Raw genomic sequence first — 17972 nt, forward strand, 5'->3', positions numbered from 1 at the left:
GGTAAAGGTTCTGTATTCTGAAAACTATAGAACACTTATAAAAGAAATTGAAGGAGACACAAAGAAAGGGAAAAATCTTCCATGCTCACGAAATGGAAGAACAAATATTGTTAAAATGACTATGCTACCCAAACCAATCTACACAATCAAGGCAGTCCCTATCAAAATGCCATCAGCATTTTTCACAGAGCTGGAACAAACAATCCTAAAATTTGTATGGAACCAGAAAATACCCCAGATAGCCAAAGGAATGTTGAAAAATAAAACCAAAGCTTGTGGCATCACAATTCCGGACTTCAAGTTCTATTACAAAGCTGTAATCATCAGGACAGTATGTTACTGGCACAAAAACAGACACATAGATCAGTGGAACAGAATAGAGAGCCCAGAAATGGACCCTCAACTCTATGATCAACTAATCTTCCAACAAAGCAGGAAAGAACATCCAATGGAAAAAAGACAGTCTCTTCAACAAATGGTTGGGAAAATTGTACAGCCACATGCAGAAGAATGAAACTGGACCAGTTTCTTATACTATACACAAAAATAGACTCAAAATGGATGAAAGACTTAAATGTGAGACAGGAATCCGTCAAAATCTTAGAGGAGAGCACAGGCAGCAACCTCTTTGACCTCAGCCACACAGCACCTTCTTGCTAGACACATCTTCAAAGGCAAGGGAAACAAAAGCAAAAATTAACTATCAGGACTTCAAGATAAAAAGCTTTTGCACAGCAAAGGAAACAGTCAACAAAACTAAAAGGCAACCTATGGAATGGGAGAAGATATTCACAAATGACATATCAGATAAAGGGTTAGTAACCAAAATATATAAAGAACTTATACAACTCAACACTCAAAAAACAAGTAATCCAATTTAAAAAATGGACAAAAGACATGAAGAGACATTTCTCCAAAGAAGACATACGAATAGCTCACAGAGAGAAGAAAAAATGCTCAACATCACTCGGCAGCAGGGAAATACAAATCAAAACCACAATGAGATACCACCTCACACTGGTCAGAATGACTAAAATTAACAACTCAGAAAACAACAGATGTTAGTGAGGTTGTGGAGAAAGAGGAACTCTCTTACACTGTTGATGAGAATGCAAAGTGGTGCAGCCACTCCATAAAATAGTATGGGGCTTCCTCAAAAAGTTAAAAATAGAACTACCCTAAAACCCAGCAATTGCACTACCAGGTATTTTTCCAAAGGACACAGACATAGTGATTTGAAGGGACATATGCACCCCAATGTTTATATAGTTCCAATGTCCACAATAGCCAAAATATGGAAAGAGCCCAGATATCTATTGTAGATGAATGGATGAAGAAGATGTGGTGTGTGTATATATATATATATATATATATATATATATACACACACACACACACACACACAATGTAATATTACTCAGCAGTCGAAAAGAATGAAATCTTGCCATTTGCAATGACATGCATGGAACTAGAGGGTATTATGCTAAGCAAAATAAGTCAGAGAAAGACAGATCCATATGATTTGACTCATATGTGGAATTTAAAAAATAAAACAAATGAACATAGGAGAAGGGAAGGAAAAATGAAATAAAAAAGACAGAGAGCAAAGCAAAGCATAAGAGACTCTTAAGTATAGGGAAAAAAAACAGGGTTGTTGGAGGGGAGGTGAGTCAGGGGATGGAGTAATTGGGTGAGGGGCATTAAGGAGGGCACTTGATCACTGGGTGTTATATGCAACTGATGGATCACTAAATTCTACCCCTGAAACTAAAATAAAAGAAAAACAAACAAACAACAACAATAAAAACTAGTATGTGAATGTATATAGCATCACATTTATAATAGCCAAAAATGGAAACAACCCACATGTCCACCAACTAATAAATGGATTTTGTTAAAAATAAATAAATAAAAATAAAATAAATGAAGCTTCTTTTGCCTGATATAAGTTTTGCAGTTCTGGCTTTTTGACATTCATTTGCATGATAAATGTTTCTCCATCCCCTCATTTTTAATCTACAAGTGTCTTTAGGTTTGAAATGAGTTTCTTATAGGCAGCATATAGATGGGTCTTGTTTTTTTTTTAATCCATTTCACCAGCCTGTCTTTTGATTAGAGCAATTAGTCCATTTATATTCAAAGTAATTATTGATAGATATGTATTTAGTGCCATATTGTTACTTGTTTTGTGGTTGTTTCTATATTTTTCTCTGATCCTTTCTTCTTTTGCTGTCTTTCGTGTTTCCTGGTTTTCTTTAGTGATACACTTGGATTCATTTCTCTTTATTTTTTGCATATTTATTAGTGGGTTTTGATATATGTTTACTTTATGTTTGTATATAACCCCTTCTGCATATAGCAGTCCATATTAAATTGATGGTCACTTAAATTTGAATCCACTCTTCTCTCCTCTCCTCCCCATAGTTTAGGTATCCGGTATCATATTTTACATTCTTCCTTTTGTGAATCCCTTGACTGATTTTTACAAGTATACTTATGTTTCATATTCTCATTTATGGTCTTTCCTTTCTACTCAGAGTCCTCTCAATAAAGTATTTTTTTAAATTAAGGTATACACATTGTCTTTTTAGACATAATGTCATTGCATACTTAATATGGTACAGTGTAGTATGAACATAACTTCTCTATGTACTGGGAAACCAAAATACTTATTTGACTTTCTTTAATTGTAATGTTCACTTTATTTCAGTGGTCTGGAACCAAACCTGCAATATATCTGAGGTGTGCCTGTAATTACTTTAAATGAAAATGGATTAAATTCTCCAATGAAAGACATGGAGCAGCTGAGTAGATTAAAAAATAAGATTCAACTATATTTTGTCTAGAAAAGATTCACTTTAGCAGTAAGGACACAAATAGGCTGAAAATGAAGGAGGAGGAAAAGTATTCCGTGCAAATGGTAGTCAAAAAAGAGCAAGAGTAACAGTACTTACATAAGGAAAAATAGTCTATATGTCAAAAACTGTCACAAGAGACAAAAATGGTCATTATATAATAATAATTATGTCATTTATCAAAGGATATAACCATTGTAAATATATATGTACCCAACATCCGAGCACCTAAGTATGTAAAGCAAATATTAGCAGAATAAAGAGAGAAATAGAGCAATAACAAAATAGTAGGGGATTTTAATACTCCACTTTTAAAAATGCATCAATCATTCAGACAGAAAATAAGGAAATAGCTGACTTGAACAACAATATAGACCAAATGGACTTAAGAGTCATATGTTCCATTCAGTAGCAATAGAATACACATTTTTATGAACACCACGGAATATTCTCCAGGATAGATTATATGTTGGGCCACAAAATAAGTCTTAACAAATTTAAGAAGATTAAATTCATACCAAGTATCTTTTCTGACCACAGTGATATGAAACTGGAAATAAATGGCTGGAGAAAAATAGAAAAAATTACAAATATTTGGAAATTAACACACTCCTAAGAAACCAGTGGGTCAAAGAATAAATCAAACTGGAATTAAAAAAATTCTCATGAAACAAACAAAAATGGAAACACAATGTACCAAAACTTATGCATTGTAGTAAAAGCTGTTCTAAGAAGGAAGTTTATAGTGTCAAATGCCTACATTAAGAAAAAAAAATCAGAGATAACCTAGCCTTACATCATAAGGAACTACAAAAAAGAAAAAAATAATAAGGCCAAAGTTAGCAGAAGGAAGGAAAAAATAAATATCAGTGTAGAGATAAAGGGAATAAAGATCAGAAAAACAATAGAAAAAATAAAAGAAATTGTTTTTAAAAATTGTTTTTAAAAACAATTTGTTTTTAAAAACAAAATTGACATTTATTTAGACTAGGGAAAAAAAGAGAAGACTCAAAATTATTAATGAAAGAGGAGGCATTACAACTGATACCACAGAAATTCAGAGAATCATAAAGAGACAACTGTGAACAATTGCCAACAAATTGGATAACCTAGAAGAAATGGATACATTTCTAGAAACATAAGCTATCAAGACTGAATTATGAATAGAAAAACTTAACAGACCAATAATGAGTAAGGAGATTGAATCAGCAATTGAAAACCTCCCAACCAAGAAAAGCTTCTTCACAACCTAAGGTATTCACTGGAGAATTCTACCAACAATTAATGAGGAATTAATACCAATCCTTCTCAAACCCTTCCAAAAACTTTAAGAAGAGGGAACAATTATATCTCATTTTATGGGGCCAGCATTACCTTGATACCAAAGCCAAACAAGACAATATAAAACAGGAAAACTGTAGGCCAGTATCCCTGATGAACATAGATGCAAAACTCCTCAACATGATACTAGAAAACTGAATTCAACAGCAGATTAAAAGGATCTTAAACTATGATCAAGTGGGATTTATCCCTAGGATGGATACAAGTATGGTTCAATATAAATAAAACAATAAATGCGACACATCACATTGATAGAATGAAAGATAAAAATTATATGATTTCAATAGATCCAGAAAAAGCATATTCATCAATATTATTTTGTGATAACAATTCCCAACAAATTAGGTATAGAAGGAATGTACTTCAATATCATAAAGGCCATATATGACAAACCCACAGCTAATATTATACTCAAAGGTGAAAAGCTGAAACCTCTTCTAAGATCAGGAACAAGGATGTCCACTGTCTCCATTTTTATTCAGCATAATACTGTAGTCCTAGCCAGAGAAGTTAGTCAAGAAAAAGAAAAAATAAGTGTCCAAATTAGAAAGGAAGAAGTAAAATAGTCTGTTTGTAGACAGTATGATCTTTTTTTTTTTTTAAGATTTTATTTATTTATTCATGAGAGACGGAGAGAGAGAGAGAGAAGCAGAGGGAGAAGCAGGCTCCCAAAGAGCAGGGAGGCCGATGCGGGACTCAATCCCAGGACCCCCCGGGATCATGACCTGAGCCGAAAGCAGACGCTTAACCATCTGAGCCACCCAGGCGCCCTGTAGATGGTATGATCTTATACAGAAATAACTCTAGGGGCGCCTGGGTGGCGCAGTCGGTTAAGCATCTGCCTTCAAGCTCAGGTTATGATTCCAGGGTCCTGGGATCCAGCCGTGGGTCGGGTTGCCTTCTCGGTGGGGAGTCTGCTTCTTTCTCTCCCTCTGCCACTCTCCCTGCTTGTGCTCTCTCTCACACACAGACTCTTTCTCTCTCTCAAATAAATTAAAATTTTTTTATCACAAAATCTATTTTTATTTTAAACAATGAAATACCTGATATATCTTTATATTTTTCCTCTCTTTATTTGATAAAAATTTGGTACTAATTTTCCATAAAGAAGACAGAAAGATTATTTAATCCTCTCTGTCATGGTTAAGAAAAATGTGTTTTTTGTTTGTTTGTTTTTAACTAGAATGTATTATTTGTTTCAGGGGTACAGGTCTGTGATTCATCAGTCTTACACAACTCACAGCATTCACCATAGCACATACACTCCCCAATGTCCATCACCCAGCCACCTCATCCCTCCCACCCCCCTCAATTCAAGCAACCCTCAGTTTGTTTCCTGAGATTAATAGTCTCTTATATTTTGTCTCCCTCTGATTTCGTCTTGTTTCATTTTTCTCTCCCTTCCCCTATGATCCTCTGTCTTGTTTCTCAAATTCCTCATATCAATGAGATCATATGATACATGTCTTTCTCTGATTGACTTATTTCACTTAGCATAATACCCTCTAGTTCCATCCATGTCATTGCAAATGACAAGATTTCATCTTTGATGGCTGCATAATATTCCTGTGTGTGTGTGTGTGTGTGTGTGTGTGTGTGTGTGTGTGTGTGTACACACCAACTCTTCTTTATCCATCCGTTGATGGACATCTAGGCTCTTTCCATAGTTTGGCTGTTGTGGATATTGCTGCTATAAACACTGGGGTGCATGTGCCCCTTTGGATCACTACATTTTTATCCTTGGGGTAAATACCCAGTAGTGCAATTGCTGGGTAGTAGGGTAGCTCTATTTTCAACGTTTTGAGGAACCTCCATGCTGTTTTCCAGAGTGGCTGCACCAGCTTGCATTCCCACCAACAGTATAGGAGGGTTCCCCTTTCTCCGCATCCCTGCCAACATCTGTCATTTACTGACTTGTTAATTTTAGCCATTCTGACTGGTGTGAGGTGGTATCTCATTGAAGTTTTGATTTGTACTTCCCTGATGCTGAGCCATGTGGAGCACTTTTTTTGTGTATCTTTTGGCCATCTGGATGTCTTCTTTGCAGAAATGTCTGTCCGTGTCTTCTGCCCATTTCTTGATTGGATTATTTGTTCTTTGGGTGTTGAGTTTGATAAGTTCTTTATAGATTTTGGATACTAGCCTTTTACCTGATAGGTCATTTGCAAATATCTTCTCCCATTCTGTAGGTTGTCTCTTCGTTTTGTTGACTGTTTCTTTTGCTATGCAAAAGCTTTTAATCTTGATGAAGTCCCAATAGTTCATTTTTGCCCTTGCTTCCCTTGCCTTTGGAGATGTGTCTAGCAAGAAGAGGTCAAAAAGGTTGCTGCCTCTGTTCTCCTCAAGGATTTTGATGGATTCCTGTCTCACATGTAGGTCTTTCATCCATTTTGATTCTATTTTTCTGTGTGGTGTAAGGAAATGGTCCAGTTTCATTCTTCTGCATGTGGCTGTCCCATTTTCCCAACACCATTTGTTGAAGAGACTGTCTTTTTTCCATTGGACATTCTAAACTGCTTTGTCAAAGATTAGTTGGCCATAGAGTTTAGGGTCCACTTCTGGGCTCTCTATTCTGTTCCATTGATCTATGTGTTTGTTTTTGTGCCAGTACCATACTGTCTTGATGATTACAGCTTTGTATTGAGCTTGAAGTCCGGAATTGTGATGCCACCAGCTTTGCTTTTCTTTTGCAACATTCCTCTGGCTATTCGGGGTCTTTTCTGTTTCCATACAATTTTAGGATTATTTGTTCCATTTCTTTGAAAAAAATGATGGTATTTTGATAGGGATTGCTTTAAATGTGTAGATTGCTCTAGGAAGCATAGACGTTTTCACAATATTTGTTCTTCCAAACCATGAGCATGGAACGTTTTTCCGTTTCTTTGCATCTTCCTCAATTTCTTTTATGAGTATTCTATAGTTTTCTGAGTACACATTCCTTGCTTCTTTGGTTAGATTTATTCCTAGGTATCTTATGATTTTGGGTGCATTTGTAAATGGGATCAACTCCTTACTTTCTCTTTTTTCTGTCTTGTTGTTGGTGTATAGAAATGCCACTGATTTCTGTGCATTGATTTTATATCCTGCCACTTTACTGAATTCCTGTATGAATTCTAGCAGTTTTGGGGTGGAGTCTTTTGGGTTTTCCACATAAAGTATCATATCATCTGCAAAGAGTGGGAGTTTGATTTCTTCTTTGCCTATTCAGATGCCTTTTATTTATTTTTGTTGTCTGACTGCTGAGGCTAGGACTTCTAGTACTATGTTGAATAGCAGTGGTGATAGTGGACATCCATGCCATGTTCCTGACCTTAGGGGGAAAGCTCTCAGTTTTTCCCCATTGAGAATGATATTTGCTGTGGATTTTCATAGATGGCTTTTATGATATTGAGGTATGTACCCTCTATCCCTATACTCTGAAGAGTTTTGATCAAGAAAGGATGCTGTACTTTGTCAAATGCTTTTTCTACATCTATTGAGAGGATTATATGGTTCTTGTTCTTTCTTTTATTAATGTATTATATCACATGGATTGTTTTGCGCATGTTGAACCAACCTTGCAGCCCAGGGATAAATCCCACTTGGTCGTGGTGAATAATCCTTTTAATGTACTGTTGGATCCTGTTGACTAGTATTTTGGTAAGAATTTTTGCATCCATTTTCATCAAGGATATTGGTCTGTAATTCTTCTTTTTGATGGGGTCTTTGTCTGGTTTGGGGATCAAGGTAATGGTGGCCTCTTAAAACGTGTTTGGAAGTTTTCCTTCCACTTCTATTTTTTTGGAACAGTTTCAGAAGAATAGGTATTAATTCTTCTTTAAATGTTTGGTAGAATTCCCCTGGGAAGCCATCTGGCCCAGGGCTCTTGTTTGTTGGGAGATTTTTGATGACTGCTTCAATTTCCTTAGTGGTTATAGGTCTGTTCAGGTTTTCTATTTCTTCCTGGTTCAGTTTTGGTAGTTGATACATCTCTAGGAATGCATCCATTTCTTCCAGATTATCTAATTTGCTGGCATATAGTTGCTCATAATATGTTCTTATATTTGTTTGTATTTCTTTGGGGTTGGTTGTGATCTCTCCTCTTTCATTCATGATTTTGTTTGAGTCATTTCTCTTTTCTTTTTGATAAGTCTGGTCAGGGGTTTATCAATGTTATTAATTCTTTCAAAGAACCAGCTCCTCGTTTTGTTGATCTGTTCTACTGTTCTTTTGGTTTCTATTTCATGGATTTCTGCTCTGATCTTTATTATTTCTCCTCCTGCTGGGTTTGGACTTTATTTGCTGTTCTTTCTCCAGCTCCTTTAGGTGTAGGGTTAGGTTGTGTATTTGAGACTTTTCTTGTTTCTTGAGAAAGGCTTGTATTGCTACATACTTTCCTCTTAGGACTGCCTTTGCTGCATCCCAAAGATTTTGAGCATTTGTGTTTTCATTTTCCTTGGTTTCCATGAATTTTTTTCATTCTTCTTTAATTTCCTGGTTGACCTATTCATTCTTTAGTAGGATGCTCTTTAGCCTCCATGTATTTGAGTTCTTTCCAACTTTCCTCTTGTGATTGAGTTCTAGTTTCAGAGCACTGTGGTCTGAAAATATGCAGGGAATGATCCCAGTCTTTTGGTACTGGTTGAGACCTGATTTGTGACCTAGGATGTGATCTATTCTGGAGAATGTTCCATGGGCACAAGAGAAGAATGTGTATTCTGTTGCTTTGGGATGGAATGTTCTGAATATATCTGTGATGTCCATTTGGTCCAGTATGTCATTTAAAGTCTTTATCTCCTTGTTGATCTTTTGCTTAGATGATCTGTCCATTTCAGTGAGAGGTGTGTTAAAGTCCCCCACTACTATTGTATTGTTGATGTTTTTCTTTGCTTTTGTTATTAATTGGCTTATATAATTGACTGCTTCCATATTAGGGGCATAGATATTTGGAATTCTCAGATCTTCTTCTTGAATAAACCCTTTAAGTATGATATAGTGTCCTTCCTCATCTCTTCTTAACAGTCTTTGGTTTAAAATCTAATTTGTCTGATATAAGAATTGCCACCCCAGCTTTCTTTTGGTGTCCATTAGCATGGTAAATGGTTTTTCACCCCTTCACTTTTAATCTAGAGGTGTCTAAAATGAGTGTCTTGCAGACAGCATATTGATGGGTCTTGTTTGTTTATCCAATCTGATAGCCTGTGTCTTTTGATTGGGGCATTTAGCCCATTTGCATTCAGGGTAACAATTGAAAGATATGAATTTAGTGCCATTGTATTGCCTATAAGGTGACTGTTACTGTATATTGTCTGTGTTCCTTTCTGGTCTATGTTACTTTTAGGCTCTCTCTTTGCTTAGAGGACCCCTTTCAATAGTTCTTGTAGGGCTGGTTTCGTGTTTGCAAATTCCTTTAGTTTTTGTTTGTCCTGGAAGCTTTTTATCTCTCCTTCTATTTTCAATGACAGCCTAGCTGTGTATAGTATTCTTGGCTGCATATTTTTCTCCTTTAGTGCTCTGAAGATATCATGCCAGTCCTTTCTGGCCTGCCAGGTCTCTGTGGATAGGTCTGTTGCCAATCTAATGTTTCTACCATTTTAGGTTACAGATCTCCTCTCCCGAGCTGGTTTCAGGATTTTCTCTTTGTCTCTGAGACTCATAAGTTTTACTATTAGATGTAAGGGTGTTGACCAATATTTGTTCATTTTGAGGGGGTTTTCTGTGGCTCCTGGATTTTGATGCCTGTTTCCTTCCCCAAATTAGGGAAGTTCTCTGCTCTAATTTGCTCCAATATATCTTCTGCCCCCTCTCTCTTTCTCTTCTTCTGGGATCCCAATTATTCTAATATTGTTTCATCTTATGGTATCACTTATCTCTCAAATTCTGCCCTTGTGATCCTGTAGTTGTTTATCTCTTTTTCTCAGCTTCTTTATTTTCCATCATTTGGTCTTCTATATCACTAATTCTCTCTTCTGCCTCATTATTCTAGCAGTTAGATCCTCCATTTTGGATTGCATCTCATTAATAGCCTTTTTGATTTCGACTTGGTTAGATTTTAGTTCTTTTATTTCTCCAGAAAGGGTTTTTCTATTATCTTCCGTGCTTTTTTCACGCCCATCTAGTATCTTTAAAATTGTCATTCTGAACTCTAGTTCCAACATCTTACTAATGTCTGTATTGATTAGGTCCCTGGCAGTCGTTACTGCCTCTTGTTCTTTCTTTTGAGGTGATTTTTCTGCTTGTCATTTTGTCCTGAGGAGAATAGATGAATGAGAGAACAAAATGCTAACAGGGTAACAACAGCCCCAGAAAAATATACACTAAACAAATCAGAAGACACCTGAAACTGGGGGAAAAGAAAGGGAAAGAAAGAAAGAAGAAAAAGATAAAGATAAAAAAACAAAACAAAACAAAAGAAAAAAACAGAATATGATCATATATGATCAGACTGGTGCATAGATCAATGCCACACACTAGATTTTGGGCATAGGTGTGTTAGAAGAAAGTGCCTCCCAAAATTTTAATGAAAGAAAAGCTTATATATGTACAAAAATAAGGGTTATTACAATGAAGGGATGGAGTATGAGTGTAAAGATGAAAATTATAAAAGATTTTATAAAAGGAATTGATAAGATAAGAAGTTGGTTGAAAAAATAAAGAAGAGGATTTAAAAAAAAAAGAAGAGAATGTGATCAGGCAGGAGACTAGGACAAAGCCATACACTAGAGATTTATAGTATATTTTGGTCTGTTAGAAATAACTGTATCCCCAAATTTTAAAGAGAGAACAACTTATATATATATATATATATATATATATATATATATATATATATATATATATATATATATATAAAATAAAGTTAACTACTATGAAGGGATAGAATATGACTCTAAAAATGAAAAATAAAAAAGATTTTTTTAAAAAAGGGATTGATGTTGGTTGACAAAGGGAAAAAGAAAAATTAAAAAAAAAGTAAATTTAAAAAATTAAGTTTGAAAGAGTAAAGAATCATGGGAAAAAAGCCATGAATTCTATGTGCAGTATTCCCTTAGCTCTGGAGTTCTGCGGTTCTCACTGATCGGTAAACTTGGTCTTGGCTGACTGTTCTTGCTGATCTTCTGGGGGTGGAGCTTGTTGGCAGTGGTTCTTAAATGTCTTTGCTGGAGGCAGAATTGCCCCGCCCTTGTTGGGGGCCGGGCTAAGTAATCTGCTCGGGTTTTCTCTTGGGAGCTTTTGTTCCCTGCAGGCTTCCCATACAGAGTGAAAATGGCAGCTTCCTAATCTCTGCCCTGGGAGAGCTGAGCGCTTGGGGCCCTACTCCTCAGTGCGCCCCCAGAGAAAAGTAGTTAGTCACTCCCATCTCCCTGGTCTCCGGCCGCACTCCCTGCTCACCCGGCCTGTGACCGAGCATTTCTATCTCTGGCACATGACCCCATGTGGTGTCTCCAAACCCAGCAGATCCCTGTGGTGCGCACCCGCACCACTCCTCCAGGGGTAGGAAGGGGAGTCTCCCTGATCTGCTGCTTGTTGGGTCCCTGCTGGAAGAGCAGTGGCCCAGCTGTGCCACGGATCACGGTTTATGGCAACCCTGAGCTGAGAGCCCGCTCCTCGGCTCCATCTCTGCAGTCGGCTTCCCCACTCTGATACCTGGGAGCTCTGCTGCACTCAGGCACCTCGGTCTTTCTGTGTCCCCGAGGGTCCTGAGACCACACTGTCCCAGAGAGGGTTCCACCCCCCGCTTAGCTACTGGAGCGACATCCCTCAGCAGAACCGACTTCTAAAATTTCCGATTTTGTGCTCTGCGGCTCTATCACTTGCCAGTAGCGGCTGACTGAGGCCCCCACCCCTGCCGTCTATCCTCCCGAATATTGCTTCACTTCTCCGCACGTCCTACCTTCCAGAAAGTGGTCGCTTTTCTGTTCAGCGAGTTGCTGCTATTCTTTTCTTTGATCTCCTATTGAATTTGTAGGTGTTCAGAATGGTTTGATCCCTATGTAGCTGAATTTCTGGGACCAGACCAAATTTAGGTCTTCTACTCCTCCGCCATCTTGCTCCTCCCCCCTCCCACTGTTTATAACCTATTGTAATCCTTCAAGGCCCAGCTCAAATGTTACCTCTTTTACAAGATCTTCTTCAGCCCCTCCAGACAGAATTAGCACTGTCCTCCTCATAGTACTTATTTGCATGATTCTACTTGTATCATAGTAATTGATATTTTTCTCCTGCTGCACTGGTATGTTACATCTCAAAGCTTCTCCCTACCACTTACCCACACATAGAAGAAAGGCCCACAGTTGGCTGCTTGCCTATTTGTGAGGCCTCCCTGTCAATCCTGATTTATTCCCAGTTTTCTGCAGTTTCTGAAGCTGGTCTATATGTTTTCCTGTGGAAATGGATAGCTGGTTAAAGAAAGAGAATGATAACTAAACTCTTGTTACCTGACCGGAGGTATAAACTCTCTCTTCAGAAAGTGTGGACTCTGGAAACAGACTTCAGAGTTTGAAAACTGGCTCTACCACATTAGTTTTGTGACACTGAGCTTGTCTCAGTGCCTTAGATTCCTTATCTGTAAAATGGGACTAATAAGAGTTCACTAATTTATAGAGCTGTTTTGAAGATAATGATGAGATAATCCTTGTGAAGCACTTAGAACAGGGCCTGGCACAGATAAAGTGCTCAAATAATGGTATCTCTTACCATTATCATCATTGTCATTATTATCATTACCATTTTCTCATTTTGTCAATAATAATTCAGCATATTCCAGAACCTAGAAATAGTTTCCCTTGGCATAGGGTCTAGTTCAGAGTCTCCATTGCTGCTATCATTCCATCCCCTATTTCCTTGCGTCAGGAAATGGTTCTTCCCCATGTGGAAGGTAGTGGCCTCTTTGAGATTGTGTATGTGGATCATCTTTATGAGATTGGACCTCCCTAAATGTATTGAGATGGTAACAATGCTGTTATGTCCTGAAGGCACAGCCAACCCCTGTGGTGTCTTCTAAAGTAGAGCAGGGATAAAATTTCCTAGGGTCTTTCTATTAGAAGAAAGTATTCAAATAGAAACATGTAACTGAGATGTTGGGCCTAAAGCATGTGAGAGAAGAAATTCATGTCACTGTTCACTTCATTGTTCTGAAAGGGTAAATGTGCTTAAGGTTACTCCTAAATGCTAGAGGTTTACAGGTGGCCTCTGCCATAAGCATGTCCTGGAAGCACGTGATCTAGTTATGTGGCTCTTTTGTGCTTATGTCCCTACTATTATTTGTGAGCCTTTGGTAAATTTTTGTTTGAATGTTCTAGTCTTATGGCAATTGTGGTAGGGTTAATAAAAGCAGGGCTATATACCTACCTTGCTACAGAGTAAGGAAACTATAGAGGGAATCCTTTTGGCCCTGATCCCTATAATGGTGGCAGCACTGATTGGTGACAGGTTCTCAAGGAGAAGAAAGTTCTCTGGGGAAAAAAGTCTTTGCAGCAAAACTTAGCCCTTCCTTCCCACATAAAAACTCTTACCTCACTGCCCTCTTAGAGCATAATAGCATAAGTAATAACTAACAATTACAGAGTGTTTATTATGTCCCAGGCACTGAAATAAGTATACCATCTCATGTAACCCTCACGACAACCTCATGAAGTAGGTACTATTATTATTCCCATTTTATTGAGGAGAAAACTTGAGGTATAGAGAGATTATGAATTTGCTCAAGGTCCTACAGTTGATAAGAAGCAGAACTGAGATTCAGACCTGGCTATCTGACTCCAAAGCCTGCATTTCTTTTAACATTTTACTATGGAGAGTTTAAAACATAAGCCAAAGTTAAAAAAAAATAAACAGTATAATGTACTCCCCATGTGCCTATCACCCAGCTTGAACATTTACCACCCATTATGTCCGTTCTTGTTTCATCTGTACCCCTACCCACATCCCCAACTAAAACACATGTATGTCATTTCATCCATAAATGTTTCAGTATACATCTCTAAAAGATAAGGACTTTAAAGCCAAAATTACGATACCATAATCATACCTGAAAGAAAACAAAACAAACAGTAATTCCTTAAGATCACTATCTAGTCAATGTTTAAATTCTCCATCATTTTTTTAAAAATCAGGATTCAACAAGATATATGTATTATAACTGCTCAACATGTTTCTCAAGTCTCATTTGGCCAAACAGAACCTCTATTCTTAACCACTACACTCTGATCTAGGTTTTCTATTATGAAGAAAGGTGACAGTTTCCTTACAGCAGGAGTTTTCAATCAAGGATGAACAGCTTTAAGGGACTCTATGAATCTCTTAAAATTAGTTTTTAAAATTTTTCATGTATTTGTGTGGGTTAATTTGTCTAGGGAGAGTATCCTTGGCTCTCCTAAGAGTCTCAAAGCTTTAAGTAAGACTCAGAACAACTGAAAAGTAGGTACTATTGTCACAGAAAATTGTGGACCACAAAAGCTAAGGGAAGAACATGGCTAGTTGGAGGTTTCTTTATGAGGATGGAGAATGAAGTTAAATTCTGTTAAGTTTATTAACTTTAAATTTGAGAGATTTTAACAAATTACTTTTGAGAGAAATAGAAATCATTAAGGATTAACTGGTGTCTCTTTAAAAAGAAGAGAATTATAATTGGGGACTCTTAAGTTCCTTTTAAATTACATATCCCTTTTAATAAAGCATCTTGGTATATTATGGTTTTACTAAATTGTGGTGGTGAAAATCAAACTCGCATCTTGAACTGAATTCCCTATTTTATGGGATCTGTGACTCCACATGAATTGGGCTAGATAGAGACTGATTTTGCGAGATATCAGTGATTTGTTCCACAATAATAGCTCCATTGACAATGTGTAAAATTTTTCAATATTATGTGTGCGTGTATAAAAATGAAATGGTAATGAAGTTAGCTTTAATCTTCCCTCTTTGCACCACCTTTTCCTAGATGAAATCCAACATCAAACACCCAATGGTATTATCGCCAGCAGTATGGAACCCCCCAAGCTACCACAATACCCCAAACTGCCTATTCAGAGGAGTGGAGAAGCTGACACTGGGAGGAAGTCTCCAAGTAGCAGGCCTGTTTCAGATGGCAAGTTGGAGTCCTGTCCTGAAGTGGATGTGGGGAAGCTGGTGTCTAGGCTGCAGGATGGAGGGACCAAGGCCATACCAAAGGCCACCAATGGACCTGTGCCAGGCTCTGGGCCCACCAAAGCCCCCTCTTTCCACATAAAGAGACCAGCTCCTCGACCCCTGGCTCACCACAAGGAGGGTAAGTGCTTGGGAATCTCATTGGAATCAGAACTGAAACCAACTATTTTGCACCCTAATATCTTTCTGAGGTTGGAGATATTTAAGTAGGGATTTGTTTCCAGTTTACTACCACCAATATTGGAATGGTGGGTAAGAACATAAAAGCCATTCACAATAATCACTAGAGTGTAAACTTAATGAGGGTGGGGATTTGGGGCCTATTTTATTTACTTCTATATCCCAAGTGCTTAGACAATGCTTGACTGTCACAAGGTAAGCACTCATTGTAGAATAAATTAATAATAATGATGTTTTTATCAATATTATTATTGCTGCTGTTGCCGTTAAGTATCTGCTGTGTCCCTGGCACTGTACTAGGTACTGACAAATTATTTCCGATCCTCACAACCTTACTGTGAAGAATGTATTACTGTTTTTTTTTTTTTCTACTAGAAAGCTGGGGATCCTAGAGCTAAGTGACTTGCCAAAGATTCACAGTTACTAACTAGCAGAGCTGGGATCTCAATCTTATCAAGTCTGGCAGGTAACAAAGCCTGTGTTATTTCCAATAAGGCAGAACTATCACTTTTCCTTTGTATAAGAAGCTTTGAAATTGGTGAACTGATGGTTTCTCATTCTCACTTTTCAGATTAGCCAAGATAGGGACAAAGGGACACAACTTCTGCAAAACTCTGGACTTTTTAAATTACAAATTCAAGATGTGGCTTACTTTGGTAAATTTAATTGGAGACTCATGTTTGGAGGTTGGGGCTAATCCAGAGAGTATCTGGAGGGCAGTACATAATTCTATGATGATAATATGATATAATGGACAGAATATGGACTTTGATATCAGAAAGGCTCAGACCCAAATTGTGGCTCTTTTACTTTCTAGCTAGATGCCCTTCTAAAAATGTGCCTTGTTTTTTATCCTGTCCTGTTCCAGAAAGAATTTAAGGCTTTCACAATATAGAAAATACAGGAACTTAAAAATAGTAAGAATAATTTATTCAACAAGTATTTATTGAGTACTTGTTGTGTGCCTGGCCCTATCCTAGGCATTAAGGACATAAGAATGAATAAGAGATACAAGGTCCCTACTCTCTTGAGGCTTATATCAGGGCTTAGCGAACTATGGCCTTAACTGAAAAATATCAAAAGAAAAATAATATGTCATGACTCATGAAAATTATATGAAATTAAAATTTCTGTACCCATCAACAGAAACACAACACCTCATTTACATATTGTCTAAAGCTACTTTCACACTAAAACAGCAGAATTAAGTAGTAGCAACAGAGATCTTATGGCCTACAAGTCCTAAAATATTAGCTATCTGATACTTTACAGAAAATGCTTGCTGACTTCTGCCTTAGATTCTAGAGAGTACAGGTGAGAAAAAATGAAGCCAATAGAGGGAAAAAAGGTAGGATAGTAGGGATATGGAAAGAATGGAGTTAGTACACAAAATGTTTGCTATGAAGCCTTACACACTTGCTGGAACAGTGTCACAGATTTGGCTCCAAACTTTCTAGAGAAAATGAAAAGCGAAAGAACTTAATAGTCATGTAAATCCATGCTCTTAAGGTAACAACAAGCAAGTTGTTCAAAAAAGCACAACTCATCCATTTTTGAAGCCAGAGAATATTTCTAAGAAGCATTTTCTCTCAAGGATTGTTGCATATAAAAACCTCAATATGGGCTGATTGCATTGTCTCAGAGCACAATTCAATAAAAGCTATTCTATGGGGGTCTGATAAGATTTCCACTAAGTAACTGACTCTGTGAATTCTTTGGCTTGACCCAGTGATGCATTTGTCTGTATGATTAATAGTTAAGTTATTTAAAATCTGCACACCTTGGTTTCTATATCTATCTATATCTATATCTCCTATAAATAGAAACAGCTCATCCCACAGAATTATTGCTAAGGTTAAAAAAAATAACAAAATATCTGCCATGTAATCAGTATTCAAAATATGTTATTAATTCCCTTTCTCTGCCCTTGCCCTTCTTAAGATTTGCCTATTCAAGGAAATAGCCAATTAAGACCAGACTTCTATGTGGACACAACTTCAATTTATAAGTCATGTGTTGACCTTCACATCAATCTGTTAGAGAGTTGGGTAACTCAAGTTATATTCATCACAGTGAAGTTTGTTTTGCCTGCTGCCAAGTCTTGAGGTCAGCCAGATCCTGTAAGTTTAGCACACACAGTAACAGCCCTCCCTAACCATCATCTACTGCAAAGTTAAATTCCAGAGGCATTCCCCCTTCCCCTTCCTCCACAGTCCTGCTCCAGACTTCTGGCAGCAACTAACAGTTTCAGTCAATGAAAGTACTGATCTTGCTGTCAAGTATCAGCCAACCTATCTAAGTTTGGGCCACATCATTGCCTGCTTTTGCTTTCTGTCTTAAATCAGTCAGCAACAGGCTAGGGTGATGCAGCTTTTTTCAAAGCCCTATGCCTCCAGCCTTAGCCACAGAAATCAGAACTGAGGTAGTGGTTTTGGCCTTGGTGGAAAATCAGCTAAACTTCTGCCTCTT

General features: G+C 37.4%; 1 protein-coding gene across 6 annotated transcripts in view; it reads left to right on the forward strand.

Annotated features, from left to right (window-relative positions):
• OPHN1 (oligophrenin 1) overlaps positions 1–17972 on the forward strand; it is a 499922-nt gene that overhangs the window by 451035 nt on the left and 30915 nt on the right. For all 6 annotated transcript variants that reach the window (XM_027608515.1, XM_027608517.1, XM_027608512.1 and 3 more), the window contains one exon: positions 15118–15444. In XM_027608515.1, the coding sequence (XP_027464316.1) occupies positions 15118–15444 (327 nt within the window). The remainder of the gene's footprint in view (positions 1–15117; positions 15445–17972) is intronic.

Source organism: Zalophus californianus, chromosome X (assembly GCF_009762305.2).
Source record: "Zalophus californianus isolate mZalCal1 chromosome X, mZalCal1.pri.v2, whole genome shotgun sequence".
Taxonomy (NCBI): Eukaryota; Metazoa; Chordata; class Mammalia; order Carnivora; family Otariidae; genus Zalophus; species Zalophus californianus.